This window comes from Abramis brama (assembly GCF_963993115.1).
Source record: "Abramis brama genome assembly, chromosome: 5".
Taxonomy (NCBI): Eukaryota; Metazoa; Chordata; class Actinopteri; order Cypriniformes; family Leuciscidae; genus Abramis; species Abramis brama.
In genome coordinates, this window is record NC_139967.1 from 108,019 (window position 1) to 135,809 (window position 27,791).

At 43.6% G+C, this 27,791-nt stretch overlaps 1 protein-coding gene across 2 annotated transcripts in view; it reads right to left on the minus strand.

Annotated features, from left to right (window-relative positions):
• Positions 1 to 425: 425 nt before the first annotated feature.
• The window catches only part of ift74 (intraflagellar transport 74), a 108,223-nt gene continuing 80,857 nt past the window's right edge, over positions 426 to 27,791 (minus strand). For both annotated transcript variants that reach the window (XM_084113354.1, XM_084113355.1), the window contains 4 exons: positions 2,086 to 2,249; positions 1,586 to 1,711; positions 745 to 805; positions 426 to 647 (listed from right to left, as the gene is read on the minus strand). In XM_084113354.1, coding sequence (XP_083969480.1) covers positions 532 to 647; positions 745 to 805; positions 1,586 to 1,711; positions 2,086 to 2,249 — 467 coding nt within the window. In that variant the 3' untranslated portion in view covers positions 426 to 531. The remainder of the gene's footprint in view (positions 648 to 744; positions 806 to 1,585; positions 1,712 to 2,085; positions 2,250 to 27,791) is intronic.

A 27,791-nucleotide genomic window follows, 5' to 3' on the forward strand; every position in this document is an offset into this window, starting at 1 on the left:
GAAGATGCGTAACAGCGCCCCCTACTGTATAACAGTGAAAACATGGATTTCAGGAAAATTCCATCAATGGCAGGGAAAGAGTAACCCATGATCATATTAATACCTAAAAAACATTGTTAGAGCTTCTGTTTCTTCATTTATCCGGGCTCAACATACAGGTTTGTTTTTGTATCTTAGTGGGGATTTTCCATTGACTTCTACTGTTTTTATACCAGGTTAATATGTTCTTTCCCCTCCTCTTAACCCTTACAGAAAGCTTTTTGCATTTTTACATACTAATTAAAACATTATTTAGCATGTTATTAATCTGTTTTCTTCATAGGGGCCACTGCCTGATCCCCACAATATAGGTTAAAGCTGTATACACACACACACACACACACACACACACGGTGCTCTGATGCTCACAATGAACAACAAGACGATTAAAAGCAGTTTTTTACTGTAGAAAAACAATCAGATGAATTACACACTACAGTCAAACACAGTAATCTTCAGAATGCTGAACGCAGGGTCATCTCCAACATGAAGTCAGTTTCTCGTCCCCTGTAGGGTATCAACCAGAATCTTATTGTACTCCTGCAGATGTTTGTTGACAGTCTTCACCACGGGCCGGTAATCGCTCTCCACAGCTTTCGAGGCGATGACTGTATAGAGTTAGGGATCATGAGACGTTACACATCACCTGTATTTACACTTCTGATGAGAACTTCTCCTAGAAAAACACACATTATAAAAGGATACATTCTTTCATCACAAAGTTGTTCTGCTCAAGATGTTGCCATTTCCTCTCCATATTGGTGAGCTGGAAAGTGAAGAGTCAAATTAGAGAGCAATACATCAAATCCAAAAACACAACACCAGAAAGCGTGGTTCCCGTTTACACGCATGAGTGAGTGTTGTGCTCTTAACCCGTCAGTGAGCACATACACATACACAAACACAGCCTTCTGACACATAGTTTCAAAGCAGCTTTACAGAAAGTATATAAATGTATATAATGCCTTATAAAGCCTTATGTGAAGCCGCTTTGAACAATGTGCATTGTGAAAAGTGCTATACAAATGAAAATGCACTTGACTTAATGCTTTAACAGCATTTTTAAAGCTGGGAGATATGATGATACAAATAACAATGGTATTAATTATACTATGAAATTAGATCAACCAATATTTTGTATTTATTTTGTGTAGAAGATTTATCAGAGTCTCGGGTAAAAGCATGAGTGTTTGAATGCAACCGCATTCAGTGCGCATGAGAACCGCACTGGTCTGATTCATGACAGGGATCCTATAAATCATGGGAACATCCCATATTTAATGATTAAAAAAGGAAAATTGCATTTACATGACATTCCTAATGCTGCTCCAAATTAATTCTCCAAAAACTCTGGGGTAAGCCGTTTTCTGGACAGCAGGAAGTTTACCCATGACCTGCAGTAAAGCAATCTGTGTCGTATATAGCGCTATATAAATAAATAAAGGTGAGTTGACTTAAGAGTTCAAAATGAGGAAACTCTTGCTATTAGAATCATGGGCATTATGGGAGAAGCTGAAGAAACTGTGTTCCCATGAGGGTTTCTCACCTCCACATGCGTCTCGTTCTCCTGTAACTGGTTTTTAAGAGCCTCGTACTCCTCGTTCATGTTGTGTATCATCTTCCTGAACGTGTCCTTCCTCTGAGTGAGCGTCACTCGATCCTCCTGCAGTCTCTGATGGGACAACATGGCACCACATTCACTGTAAAGGCAGCATAACGTGCCTAACGTGATATAACCACCGTGTATTTATTAACTTTATCCACCTTTACACTGACAAACAAATGTTGCATATTTTCGTAAAGAGGTTCATTTATTTTGTGAAGGTTTGTATCTGTGCTGATATTTAAGTGTAGATGAAGGTGTCAGGCAAGAGAGCTGAGAGTAGAGGATACGACTGAATCATGTTGTATTGAAGGGTTAGATTTAGTCTCACAAAACAGCAAAGCATTCATACATTTCTTACAAGACTAACAGTTTTACAGCTCAACACAAAGACATCCAGTGCACAGTAGATCAGCAGCTGATCATTATCCAGGAGCCGGTACCTTCTTGCGGTCCTCTCCGGCCGCTGTGAGAGCCTCCAGGTCCCGGTACGTGTGCAGCTCTTGCTTCATGAGCTCCAGCTGATCTCTCAGAGTCTGCAGCTCTGAGCTGACCTTACTCTCCAACTGCTCCACTTTCAGCAGGTCCTGCTGGAGACGCTCACTTTCTAATGCATAAACACAACACATAATCATACATGAACAAATGCATCAGCATTTCAATTATAAACAAGCCGCCCGAAGCTTAATTTAATTGGACTATGCAGAGCCAGTGTTTATCCTACAGGTGTCACTATAAACCCATGCTGACTCACAGCAAACATCATGTATCTTCACCCATCAGGCGTTCTTTTAACCTGAAGATTATTGTGATGAAGTGCATTGACTCTGCCACATGTACGTGTGTAACTGCTGTCTGCTGCTTGTGGCCCAACAGCCTGTCAGCAGGAACGGTTAGGGTTCAGAGGTCACAATCTCTGACCTTTGGCAACAATCGCAGATCTGGCCGATCCGTGACAGAGATACATGACACACTTAAATCTGCTCTGCTGGTCAGCAATCCTGCAATGTGGATGAAGAAACACTGAAACTGATCTGTTGAAACGCCGTCCCCGGGGACACTGAGCCCTGATGTGTGTGTGTGTGTGTGTGTGTGTGTGTGTGCGGCCCGTCCTGCTGGAGACATGCTGATATGTGTGTGTGTGTGTGTGTATGTGTGTGTGTGTGTGCGCGGCCCGTCCCGCTGGAGACATGCTGATGTGTGTGTGTGTGTGTGTGTGTGTGTGTGTTTGTGTGAGAGAGAGAGAGAGAGGGAAAGAGAGTGTGTGTGTGTGTGTGTATATGTGTGTGTGTGTGTGGGACCATGGGAGCGTCAGAGGGGGGCATGAACAGGAAGGAAGTGGAAGAGGGCCGCTTCCCTCTGATAGGCAGACGTGTTTGGAGAGAGACTGTGTAGTGTGTGTGTGTGTATATATGTGTGTGTGTGTGTGCGTGTGTGTGTGTGTGTGTGTGTAGCAGTCAAAAACCCTGTCAGCATTTCTGAGCATTCTGGACTGCTTCCTTCTCTAGGGGTCTTTCAGCAGCACTCCACACTAACCATCAACACACACACTCACGCACACTCACACACACTCTCTCTCACACACACACACACACACACACACACACACACACACACACACACACACACACAGCAAATGCCTTCAAAACCTCAGAGTGTTTCTGCAGGACCGTGAAAGTGAAATAGCACAAAATCAACAAACAGGGGAGAGACAAACAATGTCCGACTGCTATGAAAACAGACACTCAGAGGAAGTTGAGTGCCACATTTCTCAATGGCTCTGAGGAGATAAGACAATGTTTGGGAATTAGAGGAGAACACCAAGGAGTTTCATACAAAAGAAGGAAAGAGAGAGAGAGAGAGAGAGAGAGAGAGAGAGTGTGTGATGGATCCAATGGACCTGAAGCTGGAAAAACAAAATACTGAACACAACTAGCATGACCAAACACAGCCAGCATCAGGACACCGACACATATCCACAAAATTCGGCCCAACCAAATTTTAAAAGCACAAACAGACTATGAATTAAGAAGAATAATGAGGAGATACAGACTAAAGACAGAACTCCGCACCAAAGTTTAACATCAAAAATCTAAAAGAAAAACTCGATTCTGTTTCAACACCTAAAGAGTCTGCTAAACCCTTGATGCATCCATCTTTGATACCAATCTTTCATTTGAAAGCCACGTTTCTAGCATCTGTAAAACTGCAATCTTCCATCTTAAAAATCTAAATTATGAAATATGCTTTCAATGAAAAATGCGAATCAGCTACTTCATGCGTTCAAGACCTCAAGGCTAGAATGAATGTTAGCCTGCATAAACTAGGTCAGCCCGATGTATTCGTTACATCATAAGAAGAATGGCATCTACGCTAATGTTAGTCTTTCTGTTTATCCCGAGGTTTACTGTAGTCAGCCGGATCTGGGCCATATCCAGATCAGATGGAGGACCTGCGCCTAGACACGACCACAACGCATGATGTAGTCAGCCGGATCCGGGCCGTATCCAGATCAGATGGAGGACCTGCGCTTAGACACGACCACAACGCATGATGTAGTCAGCCGGATCCGGGCCGTATCCAGGTCAGATGGAGGACCTGCGCCTAGACACGACCACAACGCATGATGTAGTCAGCCGGATACGAGCCGGATCCAGATCAGATGGAGGACCTACGCCTAGACACGACCACAACACATGATGTAGTCAGCTGGATCCGGGCCGTATCCAGATCAGATGGAGGACCTGCGCCTAGACACGACCACAACGCACAACGCAACGCAAGACACGACTTGATGTAGTCAGCCGGATACGAGCCGGATCCAGATCAGATGGAGGACCTGCGCCTAGACACGACCACAACGCATGATGTAGTCAGCCGGATCCGGGCTGTATCCAGATCAGATGGAGGACCTGCGCCTAGACACGACCACAACGCACAACGCAACGCAAGACACGACTTGATGTAGTCAGCCGGATACGAGCCGGATCCAGATCAGATGGAGGACCTGCGTCTAGACACGACCACAACGCATGATGTAGTCAGCCGGATCCGGGCCGTATCCAGATCAGATGGAGGACCTGCGCCTAGACACGACCACGACGCATGATGTAGTCAGCCGGATCCGGATCCAGATCAGATGGAGGACCTGCGCCTAGACACGACCACAACGCATGATGTAGTCAGCCGGATCCGGGCCGTATCCAGATCAGAAGGAGGACATGCACCTAGACACGACCACAACGCATGATGTAGTCAGACGGATCCGGGCCGGATCCAGATCAGATGGAGGACCTGCGTCTAGACACGACCACAACGCATGATGTAGTCAGCCGGATCCAGGCCGTATCCAGATCAGATGGAGGACCTGCACCTAGACACGACCACAACGCATGATGTAGTCAGCCGGATCCGGGCCGTATCCAGATCAGATGGAGGACCTGCGCCTAGACACGACCACAACGCATGATGTAGTCAGCCGGATCCGGGCCGTATCCAGGTCAGATGGAGGACCTGCGCCTAGACACGACCACAACGCATGATGTAGTCAGCCGGATCCGGGCCGTATCCAGGTCAGATGGAGGACCTGCGCCTAGACACGACCACAACGCATGATGTAGTCAGCCGGATCCGGGCCGTATCCAGGTCAGATGGAGGACCTGCGCCTAGACACGACCACAACGCATGATGTAGTCAGCCGGATCCGGGCCGTATCCAGGTCAGATGGAGGACCTGCGCCTAGACACGACCACAACGCATGATGTAGTCAGCCGGATCCGGGCCGTATCCAGGTCAGATGGAGGACCTGCGCCTAGACACGACCACAACGCATGATGTAGTCAGCCGGATCCGGGCCGTATCCAGGTCAGATGGAGGACCTGCGCCTAGACACGACCACAACGCATGATGTAGTCAGACGGATCCGGGCCGGATCCAGATCAGATGGAGGACCTGCGTCTAGACACGACCACATGTTGTAGTCAGCCGGATCCAGGCCGTATCCAGATCAGATGGAGGACCTGCACCTAGACACGACCACAACGCATGATGTAGTCAGCCGGATACGAGCCGGATCCAGATCAGATGGAGGACCTGCGCCTAGACACGACCACAACGCATGATGTAGTCAGCCGGATCCGGGCCGTATCCAGATCAGATGGAGGACCTGCGTCTAGACACGACCACAACGCATGATGTAGTCAGCCGGATCCGGGCCGTATCCAGGTCAGATGGAGGACCTGCGCCTAGACACGACCACAACGCATGATGTAGTCAGCCGGATCCGGGCCGTATCCAGGTCAGATGGAGGACCTGCACCTAGACACGACCACAACGCATGATGTAGTCAGCCGGATACGAGCCGGATCCAGATCAGATGGAGGACCTGCGCCTAGACACGACCACAACGCATGATGTAGTCAGCCGGATCCGGGCCGTATCCAGATCAGATGGAGGACCTGCGTCTAGACACGACCACAACGCATGATGTAGTCAGACGGATCCGGGCCGTAAACAGATCAGATGGAGGACCTGCACCTAGACACGCCCCCAAAACGCATGATGTAGTCAGCCGGATACGAGCCGGATCCAGATCAGATGGTGGACCTGCGCCTAGACACGACCACAACGCATGATGTAGTTAGCCGGATCCAGGCCGTATGCAGATCAGATGGAGGACCTGCACCTAGACACGACCACAACGCATGATGTAGTCAGACGGATCCGGGCCGGATCCAGATCAGATGGAGGACCTGCGTCTAGACACGACCACAACGCATGATGTAGTCAGCCGGATCCAGGCCGTATCCAGATCAGATGGAGGACCTGCACCTAGACACGACCACAATGCATGATGTAGTCAGCCGGATAAGAGCCGGATCCAGATCAGATGGAGGACCTGCATCTAGACACGACCACAACGCATGATGTAGTCAGCCGGATCCGGGCCGTATCCAGATCAGATGGAGGACCTGCGCCTAGACACGACCACAACGCATGATGTAGTCAGCCTGATCCGGGCCGTATCCAGATCAGATGGAGGACCTGCGCCTAGACACGACCACAACCCATGATGTAGTCAGCCGGATACGAGCCGGATCCAGATCAGATGGAGGACCTGCTCGTATACACGCCCACAACGCGTGATGTATTCAGATTCCCGTTCACACGGATCAGCAGAAATGACTAAAAATGCTGTATTATTCATGCCAGAAAAGTAATTTGGCGATGTCACTTAGTAAAGAAAGACTATCCGCCCGTGCACATACTCATTCAAACGTGCATGCCTATAGACTGAACACGTAATATGCATGTGCATGCCATCACCATTTTCACAGATTCATGTTTTTGAAGTTTACACAGAGATGATAATGGTTTTGTTTTCAAAAATTTGCACTTTGAAACCTATTTCAAAGTTTGCGTTCTCAGGCCACCAAAAGTTTTCTGTTTTCAGTTGAAAACAGTGTCATGTAAGCGGCCCCTAAGTTAATAACTAATTAAGTTGGCTTGGGAAAGCCAACTTACTGAAATCCTATTTAAACTTATTAGTGGTGCTTGCTGAAAGCAAGGCATCACTATTGTTATTGCTCATACTTATTATTATTTTTATTTTTATTATTATTATAACTTATCTATCTATCTTTATAACTAACTTATCTATCTTTCTTTCTCTCTAACTAATCTATCTATCTTTCTAACTAACTTATCTATCTTTAAACTTATTAGTGGTGCTTGCTGAAAGCAAGGCATCACTATTGTTATTGCTCATACTTATTATTATTTTTATTTTTATTATTATTATAACTTATCTATCTATCTTTATAACTAACTTATCTATCTTTCTTTCTCTCTAACTAATCTATCTATCTTTCTAACTAACTTATCTATCTTTATAACTAACTTATCTATATTTCTAACTAATCTATCTATCTTTATAACTAACTTATCTATCTTTATAACTAACTTGTCCATCTTTCTTTCTTTCTTTCTTACTAATCTATCTATCTTTCTAACTAACTTATCTATCTTTCTTTCTAACTAATCTATCTATCTATCTATCTATCTATCTATCTATCTATCTATCTATCTATCTATCTTTCTAAGTAACTTATCTTTCTTTCTTTCAACTAATCTATCTAACTTTCTAACCAACTTATCTGTCTGTCTTTCTTTCTTTCTTTCTTTCTTTCTTTCTTTCTTTCTTTCTTTCTTTCTTTCTTTCTTTCTTCCTTTCTTTCTAACTAATCCTTCTTTCTTTCTTTCTTTCTTTCTTTCTTTCTTTCTTTCTTTCTTTCTAACTAATCTTTCTTTCTTTCTTTCTCTTTCTTTCTTTCTTTCTTTCTAACTAATCTTTCTTTCTAACTAATCAATCTTTCTTTCTTTCTTTCTAACTAATCTTTCTTTCTTTCTTACTAATCAATCTTTCTTTTTTCTTTCTTTCTTTCTTTCTTTCTAACTAATCAATCTTTCTATCTATCTATCTATCTATCTATCTATCTATCTATCTATCTATCTTTCTTTCTTTCTTTCTTTCTAACTAATATTTATTTCTTCCTTTCTATCGAATCTTACTTTATTTTTAACCAATCTTTCCTTCCTTTCTTTCTTTCTTTCTCTTTCTTTCTTTCTTTCTTTCTTTCTTTCTAACTAATCTTCCATTCTTTCCTTCTAACTAATTTTTTGTTTCTTTCTTTCTAACTAATTTTCTTTCTTTCTAACTAATCTATCTTCCATTCTTTCCTTCTAACTAATTTTTTGTTTCTTTCTTTCTAACTAATTTTCTTTCTTTCTAACTAATCTATCTTTCTAACTAATCTTTCTTTCTTTCTTTCTCTTTCTTTCTTTCTTTCTTTCTAACAAATATCTTTCTTTCTAACTAATCTATCTATCTTTCTTTCTAACTAATCTTCCTTTCTTACTTTACAACTAATCTTTCTTTCTAACAAATCTTTCTTTCTTTCTAAGTAATCTATTTCTTTCTAACTAATCTTTCTTTCTTTCTAACTAACCTTTTTTCTTTATTTCTAACTAATCTTTCTTTCTTTCTAACTAATCTTTTTCTTTCTTTCTAACAAATATCTTTCTTTCTAACTAATCTATCTATCTTTCTTTCTAACTAATCTTCCTTTCTTACTTTATAACTAATCTTTCTTTCTTTCTAACAAATCTTTCTTTCTTTCTAAGTAATCTATTTCTTTCTAACTAATCTTTCTTTCTTTCTAACTAACCTTTTTTCTTTATTAAGTTGGCTTGAGAGAGCCAACTTAGTGATATTGTACTTAAACTTATTAAGTTGGCTTGAGAGAGCCAACTTACTGAAATCCTATTTAAACTTATTATTAAGTTGGCTTGAGAGAGCCAACATATTGAAATCCTATTTAAACTTATTAAGTTGGCTTGAGAGAGCCAACATATTGAAATCCTATTTAAACTTATTATTAAGTTGGCTTGAGAGAGCCAACATATTGAAATCCTATTTAAACTTATTATTATTCTTCTTCTGACCGGAAAAAAAACTATATGTATCTCCTCCTAGAGCTTTAACTCTACATACTCCAAACTCGGCACAGACACTCAGACTGATCTGACTCGGTGTGCTCTATCTTTTCAGACTGATCGGACTTACGGTTTTCCTAAAAATGATGATCAAAACTCGAAAAAACTCATTCAAAAACTCCCATTGACTTACATTGGGGAGTTCTAAAAAATTCAAACCGACAAAAATTTAAATCTAAACACCTTGAAGACTAAACCAAACTGCCGTTCTATATACTATATGAGCCACTGAGACTCATTTAAACTAATAAACTCTAAACTATAAACACTTATAAACTAATTAACTTATAAACTCATGAATTCATAAACTTATGAACTCTTAAACTCATAAATTAATAAACTCTGAACTCTTAATCTCATTTAAACTTATAAACTCTAAACTGATTTAAACTTATAAACTCAAAACTCAAGAACTCATACACTTATAAACTCATCAATTTATACACTTATAAACTCTAAACTCAGACACACACACTGAGTTTATGAGTGAGTGTGTGAGCGAGTTAGTGTGTGTGTGTGTGTGTGTGTGTGTGTGTGTGTGTGTTTGTGTGTGTGTGTGTGTGTGTGTGTGTCTATCTAACTTATTTATCTATCTGTCAAACTTCAAACTACTGTAAACTACTGTAAACTTCAAACCACTTTAAACTTCTTTACGTTTAAAGCTCCCAGCTCCCAAGCAACTCCATAGCAACCAAACTTGAGTACCCTAGCAACCGTTTTGCAAGACCTATATCTCTGTATCAGAACATCGTATAGAGATTAGGTTTGGCTCTTTTGACTCATGCTAGCAAACAGCACTTCTAACATGCTATACATGCTAGCAGTGAATAGCTACATGCTAATAGCGATTAGTTAAGTGCTAAATCATACCAAGATCATGCAAACAACTATATCAAAACTCCATAGTAACCATCTGTGACAACTACCAACCACCTAGCAACACCATAGCAACCACCCAGAACACCCTAGCAACCGCCTAGCAACACCAGAACACCCTAGCAACTGCCTAGCAACCACCCAGAATACCCTAGCAACCGCCTAGCAACACCATAGCAACCACCCAGAACACCCTAGCAACCGCCTAGCAACACCATAGCAACCACCCAGAACACCCTAGCAACTGCCTAGCAACCACCCAGAATACCCTAGCAACCGCCTAGCAACACCATAGTAACCACCCAGAACACCCTAGCAACCGCCTAGCAACCACCCAGAATACCCTAGCAACTGCCTAGCAACCGCCTAGCTACCACCCAGAATACCTTAGCAACACCATAGCAACCACCCAGAACACCCTAGCAACCGCCTAACAACACCCTAGCAACCGCCTAGCAACCACCCAGAACACCCTAGCAACCGCCTAGCAACACCATAGCAACCACCCAGAACACCCTAGCAACCGCCTAGCAACCACCCAGAACATCCTAGCAAACGCCTAGCAACACCATAGCAACCACCCAGAATACCCTAGCAACCACCTAGCAACCGCCTAGCAACCACCCAGAATACCTTAACAACCGCCTAGCAACACCATAGCAACCACCCAGAACACCCTAGCAACCGCCTAGCAACCACCCAAAAGACCCTAGCAACCACCCAAAATATCCTAGCAACCGCCTAGCAACCACCCAGAACACCCTAGTAACCACCCAGAACACCCTAGCAACCACCTAGCAACCACCCAAAACACCCTAGCAACCACCCAAAATACCCTAGCAACCGCCTAGCAACCACCCAAAAGACCCTAGCAACCACCAGAAATATCCTAGCAACCGCCTAGCAACCACTCAGAATACCCTAGCAACCGCCTTGCAAAAAACTTTCTGGTCCAAACTTTCTCAAGCCAACTTAAAGTTTGTCTCGACGAACTTTCGCATCTAGTTAAGTTGGCTTGAGAGAGCCAACATATTGAAATCCTATTTAAACTTATTATTATTATTATTATTCTTCTGACCCTAAAAATGTCTGTATCAAACTCCTCCTAGAGCTTTAACTCTACATACTCCAAACTCGGCTCAGACACTCAAACTGATCTGACTCGAGTTGCTATATCTTTTCAGACTGATCGGACTTACGGTTTTCCTAAAAATGACGATCAAAACTCGAAAAAACTCATTCAAAAACTCCCATTGACTTACATTGGGAGTTCTAAAAAATTCAAACCGACGAAAATTCAAATCAAAATACCTTGAAGACTAAACCAAACTGCCGTTCTATATACTATATTAGCCAATGAGACTCATTTAAACTAATGAACTCTAAACTCAAAACGTGTGTGTGTGTGTGAGAGAGAGAGAGAGAGAGCGTGTGTGTCTATGTGTGAGTGTGTGTGTGTGTGTGTAAACTCAAAAACTCGTACACACTCATTTAAACTTATAAACTCTTAACTCAAAAACTTGTACACTTATAAACTCTAAACTCATATAAACTCTGAGTGTGTGTGTGTGTGAGAGAGAGAGAGTGTGTATCTATGTGCGTGAGTGTGTGTGTGTGTTTGTGTGTGTGTGTGTGTGTGTGTGTGTTAATGAGCTTGTCTGTGTGTGTGTGTGTGTGAGTGAGTTAGTGAGTGTGTGTGTGAGAGAGATAGTGTGTGTGTGTGAGAGAGAGAGTGAGAGTCTGTGCGTGCGTGCTTGTGTGTGTGTGTATGTCGAAAATTTAAATCTAAACACCTTGAAGACTAAACCAAACTGCCGTTCTATATACTATATGAGCCATTGAGACTCATTTAAACTAATGAACTCTAAACTCAAAACGTGTGTGTGTGTGTGTGAGAGAGAGAGAGAGAGTGTGTGTCTATGTGTGAGTGTGTGTGTGTGTGTGTGTGTAAACTCAAATACTTGTACACACTCATTTAAACTTATAAACTCTTAACTCAAAAACTTGTACACTTATAAACTCTAAACTCATATAAACTCTGAGTGTGTGTGAGAGAGAGAGTGTGTGTCTATGTGCGTGAGTGTGTGTGTGTGTGTGTGTGTGTGTTAATGAGCTTGTCTGTCTGTGTGTGAGTGAGTTAGTGAGTGTGTGTGTGAGAGAGATAGTGTGTGTGTGAGAGAGAGAGTGAGAGTCTGTGCGTGCGTGCTTGTGTGTGTGTGTATGTCAAAAATTTAAATCTAAACACCTTGAAGACTAAACCAAACTGCCGTTCTATATACTATATGAGCCATTGAGACTCATTTAAACTAATAAACTCTAAACTCATACACTTATAATTAGAATAAGTGTATGAGATTAACTAATTAACTTATAAACTCATGAATTCATAGACTTATAAACTATTAAACTCATTAATTAATAAACTCTGAACTCTTAAACTCATTTAAACTTATAAACTCTAAACTCATTTAAACTTATAAACTCAAAACTCAAAAACTCATACACTTATAAACTCCAAACTCAAACTCTTGAGTGTGCGTGTGTGTGTGTCTGAGTGTGTGTGTGTCTGAGTGAGTGTGTGAGCGAGTTAGTGTGTGTGTGTGTGTGTGTGCGTGTGTATGTGTGTGTGTGTTTATCTATCTATTAACTTATCTATCTACCTGCCATAAACTTCAAACTACTGTAAACTACTTTAAACTTCAAACCACTTTAAACTTCTTTACGTTTAAAGCTCCCAGCTCCCAAGCAACTCCATAGCAACCAAACTTGAGTACCCTAGCAACCGTTTTGCAAGACCTATATCTCTGTATCAGAACATCGTACAGAGATTAGGTTTGGCTCTTTTGACTCATGCTAGCAAACAGCACTTCTAACATGCTATACATGCTAGCAGTGAATAGCTACATGCTAATAGCGATTAGTTAAGTGCTAAATCATACCAAGATCATGCAAACAACTATATCAAAACTCCATAGTAACCATCTGTGACAACTACCAACCACCTAGCAACACCATAGCAACCACCCAGAACACCCTAGCAACCGCCTAGCAACACCAGAACACCCTAGCAACTGCCTAGCAACCACCCAGAATACCCTAGCAACCGCCTAGCAACACCATAGCAACCACCCAGAACACACTAGCAACCGCCTAGCAACACCATAGCAACCACCCAGAACACCCTAGCAACTGCCTAGCAACCACCCAGAATACCCTAGCAACCGCCTAGCAACACCATAGTAACCACCCAGAACACCCTAGCAACCGCCTAGCAACCACCCAGAATACCCTAGCAACTGCCTAGCAACCGCCTAGCTACCACCCAGAATACCTTAGCAACACCATAGCAACCACCCAGAACACCCTAGCAACCGCCTAACAACACCCTAGCAACCGCCTAGCAACCACCCAGAACACCCTAGCAACCGCCTAGCAACACCATAGCAACCACCCAGAACACCCTAGCAACCGCCTAGCAACCACCCAGAACATCCTAGCAACCGCCTAGCAACACCATAGCAACCACCCAGAATACCCTAGCAACCGCCTAGCAACCACCCAGAATACCTTAACAACCGCCTAGCAACACCATAGCAACCACCCAGAACACCCTAGCAACCGCCTATCAACCACCCAAAAGACCCTAGCAACCACCCAAAATATCCTAGCAACCGCCTAGCAACCACCCAGAACACCCTAGTAACCACCCAGAACACCCTAGCAACCACCTAGCAACCACCCAGAACACCCTAGCAACCACCCAAAATACCCTAGCAACCGCCTAGCAACCACCCAAAAGACCCTAGCAACCACCAGAAATATCCTAGCAACCGCCTAGCAACCACTCAGAATACCCTAGCAACCACCTTGCAAAAAACTTTCTGGTCCAAACTTTCTCAAGCCAACTTAAAGTTTGTCTCGACGAACTTTCGCATCTAGTTATTAGTGGTGCTTGCTGAAAGCAAGGCATCACTATTGTTATTGCTCATACTTATTAGTGGTGCTTTTTTAAAAGCATCACTATTGTTATTGCTCATACTTATTAGTGGTGCTTTTTTAAAAGCATCACTATTGTTATTGCTCATACTTATTAGTGGTGCTTTTTTGAAAGCATCACTATTGTTATTGCTCATACTTATTATTCTTCTTATTATTCTGGACAAAGTTTGGCGCGAAACTCGCCCCGCACCGTATGTCACAGACCCCTGAGTGAGGCATCAAATCGAGCGGCTCATTGAGGAGAGGTGTGCTATGACTTTTCTAAGCGATCGGGTGTACGATGTTCGCACAGCGGACGAAAAAGCGGCCAAAAAAGTCCCCATTGACTTTACATTGGGCATTCTAAAAAAATTCAAATCCAAACCGACATTTTCACACACACACCACTCCAAAGGGCCTGACACCCCTGCGTCTCTCCCTCTCTCTCTCCCTCAGAGGATTTATATTATCAAGCAGCCAATAAGTTATGGCCTAAAATCTTCATAGCCACACCCTAGCAACCAGTTTCAGCACCCTAGCAACCACTAAGAGCTCCCTAGCAACCACCCTAAACCAAAAAAAAACATTTTTTTATTTTTTTAATATTTTTTAAAGCAATTTTACTCTCGTGGCCTTGCGATATCGCTCCATGCTTGTGCCTATTCGGCCATAGGCACGAGGCCGCAGGCCAAGTGCCGTACTGAAGGCACTCGTTATTAAAGATTTTAAGAACTCTATAAAAACTCCATAGTAACCATCTTTGAAAACTACCAACCACCTAGTAAAACCATAGCAACTACCAAAAATACCTTAGCAACCACCCTGAACACCCTAGCAACGTCTAGAAATGCTCTAGTAACCACCAAAAAACTCTAGCAACCACCCAGAACACCCTAGCAACTGCCTGGCAACCACCCAGAACACCTAGCAACTGCCTAGCAACCACCCAGAACACCTAGCAACTGCCAAGCAACCACCCAGAACACCTAGCAACCACATAGAACACCCTAGCAACTGCCTAGCAACGCCCTAGCATCCACCCAGAATACCATAGCAACTGCCTAGCAACGCCCTAGCAACAACCCAGAATACCCTAGCAACCGCCTAGCAACACCATAGCAACCACCCAGAACACCCTAGCAACTGCCTAGCAACGCCCTAGCAACCACCAATAATACCCTAGCAACCGCCTAGCAACCACCCAGAATACCCTAGCAACTGCCTAGCAACGCCCTAGCAACCACCCAGAATACCCTAGCAACCGCCTAGCAAAACCATAGCAACCACCCAGAACACCCTAGCAACTGCCTAGCAACGACCTAGCAACCACCCAGAATACCCTAGCAACTGCATAGCAACCACCAAGAATACCCTAGCAACCGCCTAGCAACCACCCAGAATACCCTAGCAACCACCTAGCAACACCATAGCAACCACCCAGAATACCCTAGCAACCGCCTAGCAACACCATAGCAACCACCCAGAATACCCTAGCAACTGCCTAGCAACGCCCTAGCAAACACCCAGAATACCCTAGCAACCGCCTAGCAACACCATAACAACCACCCAGAACACCCTAGCAACTGCCTAGCAACGCCCTAGCAACAACCCAGAATACCCTAGCAACCGCCTAGCAACACCATAGCAACCACCCAGAACACCCTAGCAACTGCCTAGCAACGCCCTAGCAACCACCAATAATACCCTAGCAACCGCCTAGCAACCACCCAGAATACCCTAGCAACTGCCTAGCAACGCCCTAGCAACCACCCAGAATACCCTAGCAACCGCCTAGCAACACCACAGCAACCACCCAGAACACCCTAGCAACTGCCTAGCAACGCCGTAGCAACCACCCAGAATACCCTAGCACCCGCCTAGCAACACCATAGCAACCACCCAGAACACCCTAGCAACCGCCTAGCAACACCATAGCAACCACCCAGAACACCCTAGCAACTGCCTAGCAACGCCCTAGCAACCACCAATAATACCCTAGCAACCGCCTAGCAACCACCCAGAATACCCTAGCAACTGCCTAGCAACGCCCTAGCAACCACCCAGAATACCCTAGCAACCGCCTAGCAACACCATAGCAACCACCCAGAACACCCTAGCAACTGCCTAGCAACGCCGTAGCAACCACCCAGAATACCCTAGCACCCGCCTAGCAACACCATAGCAACCACCCAGAACACCCTAGCAACTGCCTAGCAACCACCAAGAATACCCTAGCAACCGCCTAGCAACCACCCATAATACCCTAGCAACTGCCTAGCAACATCATAGCAACCACCCAGAATACCCTAGCAACCGCCTAGCAACACCATAGCAACCACCCAGAACACCCTAGCAACCGCCTAGCAACCACCCAGAATACCCTAGCAACCGCCTAGCAACCACCCAGAATACCCTAGCAACCGCCTAGCAACACCATAGCAACCACCCAGAACAACATGAATAAGCCATATCTCAGCACCAGAACATCGTACAGACATGTTTGTTGGCTTGTATGCAATCATGTACCAAACTCTAGCAACCAAGTGGCGAGTTTTGCCACTGCAAGCACCACTTCACATTTTCTTCAGGAAATGTACATTCTAGTTATTATTATTCTTCTTTTTATTATTATTCCACACAAAGTTTGGCGCGTAACTCGTCCCGCACCGTTTGTCACAGATCCATGAATGAGGTGTCAAATCGACCGGCTCATTGAGGAGAGGTGTGCTATGACTTTTATAAGCGATCGGGGGTGCGGTGTTCGCCCCAGGGGCGAAAAAGCGTCCGAAAAATCCCATAGACTTAACATTGCGACAAACTTTGACGAGTCATAACTCCGAGCGACGATTTCGCAGAAACGTGTGATTTGCCACATTTGAAGAGGCTGACAGGCTCTGTAAGAACATACCTCACAATGGGGTAAAAGTTGCACCCCTGGGGGGCAGGAGATGCCCAAAGTTGCCCCTTTGACTTACTATGGGGAAGGAACGTCCCGTGAAACACACATGCTTTTCCTACTATGGTAAATTGCATAGGGACTTTGTATTGAACGTAGCTCTGGATCACAGTGTCATAGAGACAAGGGGGACGGCTCATTTTACTCAGACGACCAATCAGTCTCTCAGGATCATTGTGAAGCTATCAAGCCACGCCCTAGCAACTATTTAGAGCCCCTTAGCAACAAGTTCCATAGACTTCCATTGAAAGAGTTCAAAGAGATATCTCCAGACTGAATTGTCATAGAAACATGGGGGTGGTCTCATTTGACTTGGGGCAGCAAACAGCCAATCATGAATCACCTCAACACTTCCAAGCCTCTCCCTAGCAACCATTGTCGAGCACCTTAGCAACCACAATCCAAAGAGGGATATCTTCCATTCTGAATGTCACAGAGGCATGGGAGTTGGTTTATATCATTCATAGTGACAAGAAGCCTTTGGAACTGCATCATTGGCAGCTGCCAAGTAACTCCATAGCAACCAAACAGAGTACCCTAGCAACCAAAATCCAAAGAGGCATATCTTCCATTCTGAATGTCACAGAGGCATGGGAGTTGGATTATATAATTCATACTGACAAGAAGCCTTTGGAATTTCATCATTGACAGCTGAGAAGCCACTCCCTAGCAACCAAACAGAGTACCCTAGCAACCAAAATCCAAAGAGGCATATCTTCCATTCTGAATGTCGCAGAGGCATGGGAGTTGGTTTATATCATTCAAAGTGTCAAGAAGCCTTTGCAGTTTCATTATTGGCAGCTGTCAAGCAACTCCATAACAACCAAAAAGAGTACCCTAGCAACCGTTTAGCAAAACGTATATCTCTGCATCAAAACATAGTATAGACATGGGACTTGGCTCTTTTGACTAAATCATGGTAAACTATGGTAAATCATCCTAGAATCATAGTAAATCATACTAAAACATGGTAAATCATGGTATACTATAGTAAATCATAGTAAACTATGGTAAATCGTGGTAAATCATGGTAAACTATGGTAAATCATGCTAGAATCATAGTAAATCATACTTGAACATGGTAAATCATGGTATACTATAGTAAATCATGGTAAACTATGGTAAATCATGGTAAACTATGGTAAATCATGGTAAACTATGATAAATCATGCTAGAATCAGTAAATCATACTTGAACATGGTATATCATGGTATACTATAGTAAATCATGGTAAACTATGGTAAATCGTGGTAAATCATGGTAAACTATGGTAAATCATGGTAAACTATGGTAAATCATGCTAGAATCAGTAAATCATACTTCAACATGGTAAATCATGGTATACTATAGTAAATCGTGGTAAATCGTGGTAAACTATGGTAAATCATGGTAAACTATGGTAAATCATGCTATAATCAGTAAATCATACTTGAACATGGTAAATCATGGTATACTATAGTAAATCATGGTAAACTATAGTAAATTGTGGTAAATCATGGTAAACTATGGTAAATCATGCTAGAATCATAGTAAATCATACTTGAACATGGTAAATCATGGTATACTATAGTAAATCTGGTAAACTATGGTAAATTGTGGTAAATCATGGTAAACTATGGTAAATCATGGTAAACCATGCTAGCAACGTGGTAAAACAAGCTAGCATCATGCTAGCTACATGCTAATCATGCTAACATGATGCTAGCATGATGCTAATAATTCTAGCATGATGCTAGCAACATGCTAATAATGCTAGCATGATACTAGCTACATGCTAATCATGCTAGCTTCTTGCTACAAACATGCTAGCAAACATGCTATTCATGTTAGCATCTTGTTAAAAAATGCTAGCATCATGCTAACAACATGCTAATCATGCTAGCTACATTCACGTTAGCTTTTGCTAAAAACATGCTAGCATGATGCTAACAACATGCTAATCATATTAGCATCATGCTAGCAACATGCTAGCATTATGTTAGTCACATGCTTATAATGCTAGCATGATGATCATTTTGTTATAATCTTGCTAAAAAATAGCTAAACGCACTTTAGCAACCGAGTGGCGAGTTTTGCCACTGCAAGCACCACTTCACATTTTCTTCAGGAAATGTACATTCTAGTTAAGTTGGCTTGAGAGAGCCAACATATTGAAATCCTATTTAAACGTATTATTATTATTCTTCTTACCAAAAAATTACACTCAATCTCCTCCTAGAGCTTTAACTCTACATACTCCAAACTCGGCTCAGACCTTCAAACTGATCTGACTCGAGTTGCTATATCTTTTCAGACTGATCGGACTTACGGTTTTCCTAAAAATGACGATCAAAACTCGGAAAAACTCCCATTGACTTACATTGGGGAGTTCTAAAAACATTTGAATCCAAACTGCCGTTTTCACACACACAGACTCCAAAGGGCCTGACACCCCTGCATCTCTCCCTCTCTCTCTCCCTCAGAGGATTTATATTATCAAGCAACCAATAAGTAATGGCCTAAAATCTTCATAGCCACACCCTAGCAACCAGTTACAGCACCCTAGCAACCACTAAGAGCTCCCTAGCAACCACCATAAACCCAAAAAAAACCTTTTTTTATATTTATTTTATTTTTTAAAGCAATATTGCACTCGTGGCCTTGCGATATTGCTCCATGCTTGTGCCTATTCGGCCATAGGCACGAGGCCGCAGGCCGAGTGCCGTACTGAAGGCACTCGTTATTAACTCCATATAAACCATCTTTGACAACTACCAACCGCCTAGCAACACCATAGCAACCACCCAGAATACCCTAGCAACCGCCTAGCAACACCATAGCAACCACTCAGAACACCCTAGCAACTGCCTAACAACCACCCAGAACACCCTAGCAACCACCCAAAATACCTTAGAACACCCTAGCAACACCATAGCAACCACTCAGAACACCCTATCAACCACCCAAAATACCTTAGAACACCATAGCAACCACCCAGAACACCCTAGCAACCACCCAAAATACCCTAGCAACCGCCTAGCAACCACCCAAAATACCCTAGCAACCATCCAAAATATCCTAGCAACCGCCTAGCAACCACCCAGAACACCCTAGTAACCACCCAGAACACCCTAGCAACCACCTAGCAACCACCCAGAACACCCTAGCAACCACCCAAAATACCCTAGCAACCGCCTAGCAACCACCCAGAACACCCTAGCAACCACCGAAAATATCTTAGAAACCGCCTAGCAACTACCCAAAAGACCCTAGCAACCACCCAAAATACCCTAGCAACCGCCTAGCAACCACCCAGAATACCCTAGCAACCACCTAAAATACCCTAGCAACCGCCTATCAACCACCCAAAAGACCCTAGCAACCACCCAAAATATCCTAGCAACCGCCTAGCAACCACCCAGAACACCCTAGTAACCACCCAGAACACCCTAGCAACCACCTAGCAACCACCCAGAACACCCTAGCAACCACCCAAAATACCCTAGCAACCGCCTAGCAACCACCCAAAAGACCCTAGCAACCACCAGAAATATCCTAGCAACTGCCTGGCAACCACTCAGAATACCCTAGCAACCGCCTAGCAAAAAACTTTCTGGTCCAAACTTTCTCAAGCCAACTTAAAGTTTGTCTCGACGAACTTTCGCATCTAGTTAAGTTGGCTTGAGAGAGCCAACTTAGTGATATTGTACTTAAACTTATTATTATTATTATTCTTCTTACTAAAAATTTATCCCCTATCTCCTCCTAGAGCTTTAACTCTACATACTCCAAACTCGGCTCAGACCTTCAGACTATTCTGACTCGAGTTGCTTTATCTTTTCAGACTGATCGGACTTACAGTTTTCCTAAAAATGCCGATCAAAACTCGGAAAAACTCCCATTGACTTGCATTGGGGAGTTCTAAAAAATTCAAATCTAGATTCAAACTGACCAACCGACAAAAATTTAAATCTAAACACCTTGAAGACTTATTCAAACTGCCGTTCTATATACAATATAAGCCATTGAGACTCAATTAAACTAATAAACTCATCTATCTATCTACTTCAAACTATTTTAAACTTTAAACTACTTTAAACTTCAAACTAAATTAAACTTCAAACTAATATAAACTTTAAACTACTTTAAACTTCAAACTTAAGCTTTAACTCATTTAAACTTATAAACTGTAAACTCATTTAAACTTATAAACTGTAAACTAATTTAAACTTATAAACTCAAAACTCATTTAAACTTATAAACTAAACTCAAAAACTTGTACACTTATAAACTCTAAACTCATAAACTCTGAGTGTGTGTGTGTGTGTGTGTGTGTAAACACACACACACACACACTCTAAACTCATTTAAACAACTTACATTTAAACTTATAAACGCAAAACTCAAAAACTAGTAAACTACTTTAAACTTCAAACCACTTTAAACTTCTTAAGTTTAAAGCTCCCAGCTCCCAAGCAACTCCATAGCAACCAAACTTGAGTACCCTAGCAACCGTTTTACAAGACCTATATCTCTGCATCAGAACTTCGTATAGAGATGAGGTTTGGCTCTTTTGACTCATGCTAGCAAACAGCATTTCCAACATGCTACACATGCTAGCAGTGAATAGCTACATGCTAATAGCAATTAGTTAAGTGCTAAATCATGCCAAGATCATGCTAAGAACTCTATAAAAACTCCATAGTAACCATCTGTAACAACTACCAACCACCTAGTAACACCATAGCAACCGCCCAGAATACCTTAGTAACCGCCTAGCAACACCATAACAACCACCCAGAACACCCTAGCAACCACCCAGAATACCCTAGCAACTGCCTAGCAACACCATAGCAACAACCCAGAACACCCTAGCAACCACCCAGAATACCTTAGCAACCGCCTAGCAACACCATAGCAACCACCCAGAACACCCTAGCAACCGCCTAGCAACCACCAAGAACACCCAAGCAACCGCCTAGCAACCACCCAGAATACCCTAGCAACTGCCTAGCAACACCATAGCAACCACCCAGAACACCCTAGCAACCACCTAGCAACCACCCAGAACACCCTAGCAACCGCCTAGCAACCACCAAGAATACCCTAGCAACCACCTAGCAACACCATAACAACCACCCAAAACACCCTAGCAACCCACTAGAAAACCCCCAACAACTTTTTAACTGTAAACTACTTTAAACTTCAAACTGATTTAAACTTTAAACTAATTTAAACGTTAGACTAATTTAAACTTTAAACTAATTTAAACTTCAAACTAATTTAAACTTCAAACTAATTTAAACTTTAAAGTAATTTAAAATTTAAACTACTTTAAACTTGAAACTAATTTAAACTTTAAACTAATTTAAACTTTAGACTAATTTAAACTTTAAACTAATTTAAGCTTCAAACTAATTTAGACTTTAAACTATTTTAAACTTCTAACTAATTTGAACTTTAAACTAATTTAAACTTCAAACTACTTTAAACTCCAAACTGCTTTAAACTTCTTCAAACTTTCTGGTCCAGCTTTCTCAAGCCAACTTAAAGTTTGTCTCGACGAACTTTTTAATCTAGTTATTATTATTCTTCTGTTAAAAACTGTTGACTCAAACTCGTCCTAGAGCTTTAACTCTACATACTCCAAACTCGGCTCAGACACTCAAACTGATCTGAAGTTAGTTGCTATATCTTTTCAGACTGATCGGACTTACGGTTTTCCTAAAAATGACGATCAAAACTCTGAAAAACTCCCATTGACTTACATTGGGGAGTTCTAAAAACATTTGAATCCAAACTGCCGTTTTCACACACACAGACTCCAAAGGGCCTGACAGCCCTGCGTCTCTCCCTATCTCTCTCCCTCAGAGGATTTATATTATCAAGCAACCAATAAGTAATGGCCTAAAATCTTCATAGCCACACCATAGCAACCAGTTTCAGCACCCTAGCAACCACTAAGAGCTCCCTAGCAACCACCCTAAACCAAAAATTTTTTTTTTTTTACATTTTTTTGTATTTTTTAACGCAATATTACACTCGTGGCCTTGCGATATTGCTCCATGCTTGTGCCTATTCGGCCATAGGCACGAGGCCGCAGGCCGAGTGCCGTACTGAAGGCACTCGTTATTAAAGATTTTAAGAACTCTATAAAAACTCCATAGTAACCATCTTTGACAACTACCAACCACCTAGTAACACCATAGCAACTACCAAAAATACCTTAGCAACCATCTTGAACACCCTAGCAACATCTAGAAATGCTCTAGTAACCACCAAATATACCCTAGCAACCACCCAGAACACCCTAGCAACTGCCTAGCAACCCCCCAGAACACCTAGCAACTGCCTAGCAACCACCCAGAACACCTAGCAAACAGCCAGAACACCCTAGCAACTGCCTAGCAACCACCCAGAACACCTAGCAACTGCCTAGCAACAACCCAGAACACCCTAGCAACCGCCTAGCAACACCATAGCAACCACCCAGAACACCCTAGCAACCGCCTAGCAACCACCCAGAATACCTTAGCAACCGCCTAGCAACACCATAGCAACCACCCAGAACACCCTAGCAACCGCCTAACAACCACCCAAAATACCCTAGCAACCGCCTAGCAACACCATAGCAACCACCCAGAACACCCTAGCAACCGCCTAGCAACCACCCAGAATACCCTATCAACCACCTAAAATACCCTAGCAACCACCTAAAATACCCTAGCAACCGCCTATCAACCACCCAAAAGACCCTAGCAACCACCCAAAATATCCTAGCAACCACCTAGCAACCACCCAGAACACCCTAGTAACCACCCAGAACACCCTACAACCGCCTAGCAACCACCCAGAACACCCTAGCAACCACCCAAAATACCCTAGCAACCGCCTAGCAACCACCCAAAAGACCCTAGCAACCACCGAAAATATCTTAGAAACCGCCTAGCAACTACCCAAAAGACCCTAGCAACCACCCAAAATGCCCTAGCAACCGCCTAGCAACCACCCAGAATACCCTATCAACCACCTAAAATACCCTAGCAACCACCTAAAATACCCTAGCAACCGCCTATCAACCACCCAAAAGACCCTAGCAACCACCCAAAATATCCTAGCAACCGCCTAGCAACCACCCAGAACACCCTAGTAACCACCCAGAACACCCTAGCAACCGCCTAGCAACCACCCAGAACACCCTAGCAACCACCCAAAATACCCTAGCAACCGCCTAGCAACCACCCAAAAGACCCTAGCAACCACCGAAAATATCTTAGAAACCGCCTAGCAACTACCCAAAAGACCCTAGCAACCACCCAAAATACCCTAGCAACCGCCTAGCAACCACCCAGAATACCCTAGCAACCACCTAAAATACCCTAGCAACCGCCTATAAACCACCCAAAAGACCCTAGCAACCACCCAAAATATCCTAGCAACCGCCTAGCAACCACCCAGAACACCCTAGTAACCACCCAGAACACCCTAGCAACCGCCTAGCAACCACCCAGAACACCCTAGCAACCACCCAAAACACCCTAGCAACCGCCTAGCAACCACCCAAAAGACCCTAGCAACCACCAGAAATATCCTAGCAACCGCCTAGCAACCACTCAGAATACCCTAGCAACCGCCTAGCAAAAAACTTTCTGGTCCAAACTTTCTCAAGCCAACTTAAAGTTTGTCTCGACGAACTTTCGCATCTAGTTATTATTATTCTTCTTACCAAAAAATTACACTCAATCTCCTCCTAGAGCTTTAACTCTACATACTCCAAACTCGGCTCAGACCTTCAAACTGATCTGACTCGAGTTGCTATATCTTTTCAGACTGATCGGACTTACGGTTTTCCTAAAAATGACGATCAAAACTCGGAAAAACTCCCATTGACTTACATTGGAGAGTTCTAAAAACATTTGAATCCAAACTGCCGTTTTCACACACACAGACTCCAAAGGGCCTGACACCCCTGCATCTCTCCCTCTCTCTCTCCCTCAGAGGATTTACATTATCAAGCAACCAATAAGTAATGGCCTAAAATCTTCATAGCCACACCCTAGCAACCAGTTACAGCACCCTAGCAACCACTAAGAGCTCCCTAGCAACCACCATAAACCCCCAAAAAAACTTTTTTTATATTTTTTTTATTTTTTAAAGCAATATTGCACTCGTGGCCTTGCGATATTGCTCCATGCTTGTGCCTATTCGGCCATAGGCACGAGGCCGCAGGCCGAGTGCCGTACTGAAGGCACTCGTTATTAACTCCATATAAACCATCTTTGACAACTACCAACCGCCTAGCAACACCATAGCAACCACCCAGAATACCCTAGCAACCGCCTAGCAACACCATAGCAACCACTCAGAACACCCTAGCAACTGCCTAACAACCACCCAGAACACCCTAGCAACCACCCAAAATACCTTAGAACACCCTAGCAACACCATAGCAACCACTCAGAACACCCTATCAACCACCCAAAATACCTTAGAACACCATAGCAACCACCCAGAACACCCTAGCAACCACCCAAAATACCCTAGCAACCGCCTAGCAACCACCCAAAATACCCTAGCAACCATCCAAAATATCCTAGCAACCGCCTAGCAACCACCCAGAACACCCTAGCAACCGCCTAGCAACCACCCAGAACACCCTAGCAACCACCCAAAATACCCTAGCAACCGCCTAGCAACCACCCAGAACACCCTAGCAACCACCGAAAATATCTTAGAAACCGCCTAGCAACTACCCAAAAGACCCTAGCAACCACCCAAAAGACCCTAGCAACCACCTAGCAACCACCCAGAATACCCTAGCAACCACCTAAAATACCCTAGCAACCACCTAAAATACCCTAGCAACCGCCTATCAACCACCCAAAAGACCCTAGCAACCACCCAAAATATCCTAGCAACCGCCTAGCAACCACCCAGAACACCCTAGCAACCGCCTAGCAACCACCCAGAACACCCTAGCAACCACCCAAAATACCCTAGCAACCGCCTAGCAACCACCCAAAAGACCCTAGCAACCACCAGAAATATCCTAGCAACCGCCTAGCAACCACTCAGAATACCCTAGTAACCGCCTAGCAAAAAACTTTCTGGTTCAAACTTTCTCAAGCCAACTTAAAGTTTGTCTCGACGAACTTTCGCATCTAGTTATTAGTGGTGCTTGCTGAAAGCAAGGCATCACTATTGTTATTGCTCATACTTATTATTAGTGGTGCTTTTCAAAGCAACACTATTGTTATTGCTCATACTTATTCTGGACAAAAGTTTGGCGCGTAACTCGCCCCACACCGTTTGTCTCAGACCCCTGAGTGAGGTATCAAATCGACCGGCTCATTTAGGAGAGGTGTGCTATATCTTTTCTAAGCGATCGGGTGTACGATGTTCGCACAGCGGACGAAAAAGCGGCCAAAAAAGTCCCATTGACTTAACATTGGGCATTCCAAAAAATTCAAATCCAAACCGACGTTTTCACACACATAGACTCCAAAGGGCCTGACACCCCTGCGTCTCTCCCTCTCTCTCTCCCTCAGAGGATTTATATTATCAAGCAACCAATAAGTAATGGCCTAAAATCTTCATAGCCACACCCTAGCAACCAGTTTCAGCACCCTAGCAACCACTAAGAGCTCCCTAGCAACCACCCTAAACCAAAATTTTTTTTTTACATTTTTTTGTATTTTTTAACGCAATATTACACTCGTGGCCTTGCGATATTGCTCCATGCTTGTGCCTATTCGGCCGTACTGAAGGCACTCGTTATTAAAGATTTTAATAACTCTATAAAAAGTCCATAGTAACCATCTTTGACAACTACCAACCACCTAGTAACACCATAGCAACTAAAAAAAATACCTTAGCAACCATCCTGAACACCCTAGCAACGTCTAGAAACGCTCTAGTAACCACCAAAAATACCGTAGCAACCACCCAGAACACCCTAGCAACTGTCTAGCAACCCCCCAGAACACCTAGCAACTGCCTAGCAACCACCCAGAACACCCTAGCAACTGCCTAGCAACGCCCTAGCATCCACCCAAAATACCATAGCAACTGCCTAGCAACACCATAGCAACCACCCAGAACACCCTAGCAACCACCTAGCAACGCCCTAGCAACCACCAAGAATACCCTAGCAACCACCTAGCAACCACCCAGAATACCCTAGCAACCGCCTAGCAACACCATAGCAACCACCCAGAATACCCTAGCAACCACCTAGCAACACCATAGCAACCACCCAGAATACCCTAGCAACTGCCTAGCAACGCCCTAGCAACCACCCAGAATACCCTAGCAACTGCCTAGCAACGCCCTAGCAACCACCCAGAATACCCTAGCAACACCATAGCAACCACCCAGAACACCCTAGCAACTGCCTAGCAACGCCCTAGCAACCACCAAGAATACCCTAGCAACCACCTAGCAACTACCCAGAATACCCTAGCAACCGCCTAGCAACACCATAGCAACCACCCAGAATACCCTAGCAACCACCTAGCAACACCATAGCAACCACCCAGAAAACCCTAGCAACTGCCTAGCAACGTCCTAGCAACCACCCAGAATACCCTAGCAACCGCCTAGCAACATCATAGCAACCACCCAGAATACCCTAGCAACCACCTAGCAACTCCATAGCAACCACCCAGAACACCCTAGCAACTGCCTAGCAACGCCCTAGCAACCACCCAGAATACCCTAGCAACCGCCTAGCAACACCATAGCAACCACACAGAACACCCTAGCAACCACCTGAACAACATGAATAAGCCATATCTCAGCACCAGA